A 7450-nucleotide genomic window follows, 5' to 3' on the forward strand; every position below is an offset into this window, starting at 1 on the left:
TTTATTAAAGTATATATGGTTTAATAAAAAAAATAAAATTAAAATATGCATCCATATTTGAAAATTAGGAATTGCATCTTTTTCCCCTTGAATTATTAATGGACAAAACTAGATTTATGGGATAGACTTTACAATTAATTATAGAGTTAAGGTGCAAAAATACCTCTAACGTTTTGGATCATGGGCAATTTTACCCATAATGTCTAAAATAGTGCAATTTTACCCCTAATGTTGGTAGACATATGTTTGTGGATTTGTTACTGATAAATGATGCACGTGTGATATGTAGATGACAAGATTCATAACCGAGAAGACAGTTTAATGAATTATTTCTCAAATTTACCCAATTTATCAATGTTAGGGATAAAATTGAATCATTTTAGACATTAGGGGTAAAATTACTCCTGACGTAAAATGTTAGGGGTATTTTTTGCACTTTAACCCTTAATTGTAATAAAAAGTTAAGAGTTTGTATTTATATGAAAATTTGTATTTAATTTCACAAGCTTTAAATTGTATGTAGATTTGTGTTTGTATATAATTTGTAGTTTTAATTTAAATTAGACTCGTTTTTATTTAATTTCATAGACATCGAGCCGAAATTTTATCGAACCGAGCTTTTATTTGATATTCAATTTAGTTTTATCTTTAATAATATGTTTATTTATTATTGATATTATTATTATTATTAGAACCATTATTATTATTATTATTATTATTATTATTATTATTATTATTATTATAAGCTTATTATTAATGTCCAATATTATCATTAAAAATATTTTAAAGTCTAATATCATTATTATTGTTAAATTCGGTTAAGTTCGGTAGCATTCAGTTAAGTTCATTAGCATTCAGTTCGGTATTCAGTAGCATTCAGATCAGTTTTTTTCAGCAATAAAAAACGGAGTCTAGTATCAAAACTAATTTATTTATATATTTTTAAAAATATCCGTGAATAAATAAATAAAATGCTTATGAACGAAGTTATATAATAACAAATGAAATAATATTAAGTTTAGATATTTACGAACAAACACAAAACTATTTTTTTTTTTAAATAAAAGACTTAACACAAAACTATTTAGTTTTCTATAAAACTAAAATTTGTTAATAAATGTTCTAATCGAGTCTGCTCGTGAGCTTTCGTGTCGAGCTTTGGACTGCTCAAGCTCAACTCGTTTATGAACCGAGCCAATAAATCATGCTCATAAACGGCTCGTTTACAAATCGAACTGACCACCGAACTGTTTATGAACGGCTCAACTCATTTAGAGTCCTACTTATAAATTATTACGGAACACTTTTTTTTCTAAGTGAATCATGATACCGTCATTGATAATAAACATAAAGTTAATTGGTTAGAAGATAATCACTATTTATTTACATATAATTATATGGTTTGTATATCAAAAGCCCAATATAAGTTTTGATATATATATATTATATATATATAATTAGTAAATTGGTTAATTTATATTATATCTTGTTCTTGGTGTGCCATGAATCTTTTTCCAGAAATCAACCTGGGTTTTCAAGTTGATGCTTCCACATCTCTAAACCCTCACTATGAAGGGGTTATAGCAACGAAAGATTCCTTCTAGACCACATTTTTCATATTCATTTCAGTTGGGGACTGCTCTGTTAGCGCCGCGCCACTGGCGTATGAGTTGCTAACAGTAGCATTAAAATGGAGGTTGTACAACGCAGCTGGAGGTAATCATCTGCGATCATCGAGGACTGCAATTTCATCACAGGTTTCGGTGCGTCTCATGTTCAAACAGATCGAGCAATTCCTGAGGTGATTTCGGCCACATGCACTATGATTGTCAAAAAAAGGTAAGATAGAGTTAAATAAACTCATTATTCCTAATTTGCTACTTTAATTGGGTCAAAACCCACGATTAAGACAATAATAATGTTACAATTATAGACATAAATAATTACCATAAACTAGTTTATGCTTTGATTTTGAATGTGTAACTTGCATTGAGTCAAAACCCACGATTAAGACATTGATAACGTTAAGAGTATAGACATAAATAATTACCATAAACTTAAATGCTTTGGTTTTGATTTTGATTTTGGTAAACAAGCTGATGCCTCCTAATGTGTAACTTGCATTGGGTCAAAACCCACAATTAAGACATTGATAAGGTTACAATTACAGAAATAAATAATTACTATAAATTGAAAATCAAATCTGTGACTGAGTTTAAATTTGTAGAACCTATATATACTCTTTGCCTCACAATGCCTAGTTTTTTTTTAACCATCCATTGATTTACCAATCAACTTTCCTCCTTTTGGTTCTTTCATCGCGAGTTCCCTTGGAGAACCAATCGTTAATTCACCATTTTGTGTTTGGCTTGGAGTGTTAGGGTTTAGAGAACATAGCGCTTGGGTTTTGGGGTTAGACTTAAGTTTTTAAGGTTAAGTTTTTCTTTGGGAGGTGTGGATATGGACCCTAATAATCCTGAGCTTGAGGAAGGGGAGATTCCGCAGTATTACGAGGGTGACTTCTCCAACAACATTAATATAGACCCTGATATTGCTCTCTCTTACATTGTAAGGGTTTCATTGAAAATGACGATGTTCAATTTATAACATGAATCAGGAAGTTAATATTATTATGACTATCATTTTCATGGATTACAATCATTCAATTGTAGAGGACTAGATTTTGTTGCAATTGATTTAATTGACCTTTTATTATAATGATTTGTCAATTTGAATAAGGTTTGCACTTGTCATATACTTATCATGTATTACTTCTTTTTATTCAAGTCAATGATAGTTTTTTTTTTTATTTTGCTCAAGGATGAGAAGATTCAAAATGTGTTGAGCCATTTTAAAAAGGATTTTGAGGGTGATGTTTCTAAAGAAGAATTGGGTAAGTGTTCCAAATGAAAGTTTTTAAAGATCCATAGAAGTAATGGTGGGATATTTTTGTATGTGATAATGATTGGTGGATATTTTTTCTTTCAGCGGCTAAATATGGCCATTATGCCTCATTTTTGCATAGCTATGCACCATCTCCTCCAAGAAGCTCTGGTTGGTCTCATCCAAAGACTCAACACAGAAATTGTAGCACACAAAAAACTACAGAAGAATGTGCTACCAACATTCTTAAGGTAAGTCTTTTTACTTATTTGACATTTTGTTCACAGTATCTTATGAGAAATCAAGGCTAATTGATGAACTAAACATTATATGGCTATGTTTGTATTGGAAACAGATAATGACTTCCTTTCCGGTTCCTGGGGGTGCCATAATATCACCTCTTCATGAAAGTTTCCTTTGCTTGAAGGAAAATGAGAGATTCTCCGGGGATGTTAAACCTGTCCCATTCCTCAAAGGTGATCAAACCAGTTCTGCTAACCTTTGCTTGAAGAGAAAGGAGAGATTTTCCAACGATGTTAAGCCTCTTCCATTAGTCAAGGGTGGTCAAACAAGTTCTGCCTTGTTTGCAAAAGAATCTGTTTCTTTAGTGGGTAAACTTTCAAAGAAAAGAAAAGTGGCTGCTAATCCTTCCAAAGTTTGCTCTGATGCACCTGGAAACAAGGAAGATGTTCCACGTGGATCACTTGCTCTTTCAAAACATAAGGTTGTTCAGCATTCTGGATTTTGTGTTAAGGATAAATTCTTGATGTCTTCTGCTAAGGAAAAGGCAGAGGGCAAGAAGTTGCATAGCTCCAAGAGTAGCAAAAGGGCAGTTCCTCATGGAAGTGTGGAGATTGGTGTCAATCGAGAATCTAGAGATTTGACAGAGGCTACTCATGGTGTTTCTAAAAGTCAAGATAAGATGCAAAAGCTGAGATTTCAAGATAGCAGTAAATTTAGAGAGAATCTAAAAATTCACACCAAAATAGAGAAAAAGGATAGTCAAATGCCTTTATTTGAGAGACCTTCTGGTAATAAGCGGAAGGATTCTACCATTGGTGGTTTTGGGATGGTGCACAATGCATCTTTTGATAATTCGAAGCAAGGATTTAGTGGTAAACAAGTTGATAAGAACTCATACATTCATCTGTCAAGGATGTTGCAAATTTAGGCATTTCTCCTGCTCGAAATGCACTTGCTTCTGAAGTGGCACCACCAGCTCCAACCCCAAATCCTGAGCTTATAATGGAAAATTGGGTCAGTTGTGACAGTTGTCAGAAATGGAGGTTGTTACCCTGTGACATATTGCCAGAGCACCTCCCTGAGAAGTGGCTGTGCAGTATGCTTAATTGGCTGTAAGTTTCTTTATCTTCTTGGTTTTATGTTCTTTTAGATGGAAAAGTTGTGTTGCTTGTCTTGGATTCTTATAAATAGATCAAAAGGGGTATTTAGATATTTTGAAAGAAAAGTGGATGTGTAGAAGACATCTCCTGCAGTACAGACATCTTTGTGCTGATTCATAAGCTTTTTGGCATTGTGATATAGGCCTGGAAAGAACCGGTGTGACATCAGTGAGGAGGAGACAACAAAAGCTCTGGGTGCTGTGTATCAAAAAAGGATGCAAAATGATACCAGCAGAACAACATCAGGAGTGCATGTCAAACACAGCCTTCAGAGTCTTACTTCCCTTGCAGGGTCTACACAGGCAAAGAAGAAACATGGCTTCAAGGAAGGTATCAGCAGTGGCATGATGCGGTCATCAAACTCCCTGAATCAGCCTCCTGCAGAAGCAAATCTAGTGAAGAAATCTAGATTTTATACTTTGAGTAAATCTCAAAACTTGGTTGCAGAAGTGAAAGGAAATCCTCTGGGTGCAGGTAAAAAGTTCATTTTATAACTGACATTCCATTTACTTGTGAGAATCCAAACCTAATATTGTGCACTTGTTTTATAATGTTTACCAGCAGGAAACACCAAACAAGTCAATATGAAAAACAAGAGGGAGGCTGATGATCACTATGGATATGGCAATCCTAAGAAAGCTAGAATATGATTTTGTAAGTTCATTTATTCTGGTTGCTTCCAATCTCTGCACCTTTTCTTGAGTTAATTTTGGTTGTTTGACAAGGTGTTTCTATTTCTCATTCTTGCAGATTGATGTAACAGTCGGTTATTATAAATACTTTGGCAGAATGGTATTACATCTGTCAAGAAAGTCATTGATTTTGGCTTTCAAGATGTGGTGGAGCTCTTACATCTGATTCAGCAGGCAACGGAGGCCATAGCCGGTGCAGGATTGGTTAATGCAGAAAGGTATGCAAAATACATTATAGAGGGCACTGAACTTATTGAATACAAGCAGCTGAATCTGCACAGAAATTCTTAAAGATGGATAAAAAAGAGAGTCAATGATCTAAGAGCTGAACGCGTTCGCCTGTGAGGGCAAAGAGTCGAGCTGAAGGCCGTGCCAATTTTACCATTTTGGGAGATGAAACTTTAGCAATTACGTCATTGTCATGTATAATTGGGAAGTTGGAGCAGGTAGCTTAGCTTGTGCAAGATAAGATAATATTATTTGGTCTGCAATCCAAGTTCTTTACTGAGTTATTCCTTTTGATTCCAGACACAAAGGACTCCCCCAGAACAGAAATGAATAAAAGGAAGCCAAGCCACCATAGGTCATATCAATTTGCTGAAATGAAGTGATTCTGGTAATTGAAGCATACAAGGCTCTGAGAGACAGAGCACCTTATCCTCCAAACCATGTTGTCGGTCATCTTAGTGGAAGCTTTGCTTTCATTGTCTTTGACAGTTCTACTTCAACCTTGTTTGTGGCTTCTGTAAGTTCTTACTCTAATTAATTTGTCTGTTCTGTTTATCCTAATCTAATCTTCAAAGTAATTACAATAATTGGGGATTTGGACAGGATCAATTTGGTAAGGTTCCTTTGTATTGGGGAATCACTTCCTTTCCCGACAATATTGACTTGCTTAAAGGTGCTTGTGGCAAGTCTCTTGCCAATTTTCCTCAAGGTACGTTTCCTAAGAAATCAAATTTTTGGTTACGATGAAATCAATTTAATCCAAATCGAAATTTAGTAACGAGTCGGGAGAAATGCAGGATGCTTCTACTCAACAGCAGTTGGAGAACTGAGAAGCTTTGAGAATCCTAAGAAGGAGAGCCATGTGATTAAGAGGTGTTTGGTGGAATAGTTTGAATATCGAATGTAGTTGAAACTTGTCTGTCTGTCTGTCTGTCTGTCTCTGTAGGAATGGGTGATATCAAAAGCTTTGAGTAAATATCCATCCTCAATTTGCTTGTCTTGTTCTACCATGTTCCTGCTATCCTTATCTCTACTCACAATACAATCATACTGCTACTTAACAAGTCTTTAACACCATACATGTCAACTAGTGAAGAACACAAGACGACACAAGACGAGGTTTTGTTGAAACCCCAAAATCTCAACATGGGTATGAATTTTCTTACTAGTTTTGAGGTCTGTAATCATCGAACACGCCTTGATTAGTGTACCGAAAGTGAATTCATTTGGTGTATCCCAATTCTTTGATATTGTTCTGTATAGAGAAAGAGCAAACAATGAGCGAAGTCCATAAGACCATGTATGGCGTGTTCGATGTTATAAACATGCAAATAAATAATGTAAAAAAACTTTATATTTTGATGTAATTGGTTAGTTTGGGATATTAACTATATATGGAATAAATAACGTAAAGAAATTTTTTTATTATGTTTACACATGAAGAATACAAACCAACATGCTTCAATCACTAACATACTTCGATCACCAAAATTTTGTTATAGACGTGGTAAAAAATAAATATGTTCTAATGTGTGTTTTTCGTTATATAGATTTTAATTTTTTTTTATATAATGCCCAAAGATTTCATTGGAAATAACTATAACAATCAGAAAAACATGTAAATCATAATGGAAAATAGAATCAGAAAAACATGTAAATCATAATGGAAAATAGAAAATGAAATAAGTATTTCGTTAATCTCGATTAAAAACAACAATAAAACACTTTGTATTTGTTCACTATTTAAACAGCAAATAAATATCATTATTTAGAAAAAACAATCAAATTATTCACTTTATCATCCTTTTAACTTATAAAACCCAAAGAAAGTTAATATTTTCTTTTTAAAAGTTAATATTTTTTAACACGAATTTATTGACATATATCTTAAAAAATTTATCACTATGCTTTTTTTTTTCTTACTATAATTAAAATTTTACCAAGTCCATTTATTTATAGCAAACATAAATCATATAATTAAAATAGAATAAACATTAATTACTAATATCAAAAAAATAAAATAAAGGAAACCATTAGAGGTACAATTAACCCTCGATAAATGAATGTTCGATAAAGTAATAATCTCAATTATATAATAAATTCTTTCGGTTCCGACTTGGGTCAATGGACTAAAGTAATAACCTCGCTAAATGCATTAAGTAATAAAAATATGGGAAAATTACACAGAAATTCATCTTTCAAAAGCTATTTATAACTATGTCAAGTCATAATTTTAGATTATGT

At 33.0% G+C, this 7450-nt stretch overlaps 1 protein-coding gene across 2 annotated transcripts; it reads left to right on the plus strand.

Moving 5' to 3' along the window:
* The first annotated feature begins 1481 nt into the window (after nucleotides 1–1481).
* On the plus strand, nucleotides 1482–6622 carry LOC136219937 (cysteine-tryptophan domain-containing zinc finger protein 7-like). Of its 2 annotated transcripts, none has more exons than XM_066007537.1 (10): nucleotides 1482–1839; nucleotides 2821–2893; nucleotides 2989–3134; nucleotides 3239–4238; nucleotides 4429–4760; nucleotides 4848–4940; nucleotides 5037–5424; nucleotides 5507–5723; nucleotides 5810–5915; nucleotides 6004–6622. In XM_066007537.1, exons 1-4 carry the CDS (start codon nucleotides 1816–1818, stop codon nucleotides 4052–4054), a joined length of 1059 nt encoding a protein of 352 aa, XP_065863609.1. In that variant the 5' UTR covers nucleotides 1482–1815; the 3' UTR covers nucleotides 4055–4238; nucleotides 4429–4760; nucleotides 4848–4940; nucleotides 5037–5424; nucleotides 5507–5723; nucleotides 5810–5915; nucleotides 6004–6622. The 2 variants fall into 2 exon arrangements, with proteins under 2 accessions (XP_065863609.1, XP_065863610.1); XM_066007538.1 differs by having other exon boundaries at nucleotides 4851–4940.
* Nucleotides 6623–7450: the final 828 nt, after the last annotated feature.

The sequence above is a fragment of the Euphorbia lathyris genome, chromosome 2 (assembly GCF_963576675.1).
Source record: "Euphorbia lathyris chromosome 2, ddEupLath1.1, whole genome shotgun sequence".
Taxonomy (NCBI): Eukaryota; Viridiplantae; Streptophyta; class Magnoliopsida; order Malpighiales; family Euphorbiaceae; genus Euphorbia; species Euphorbia lathyris.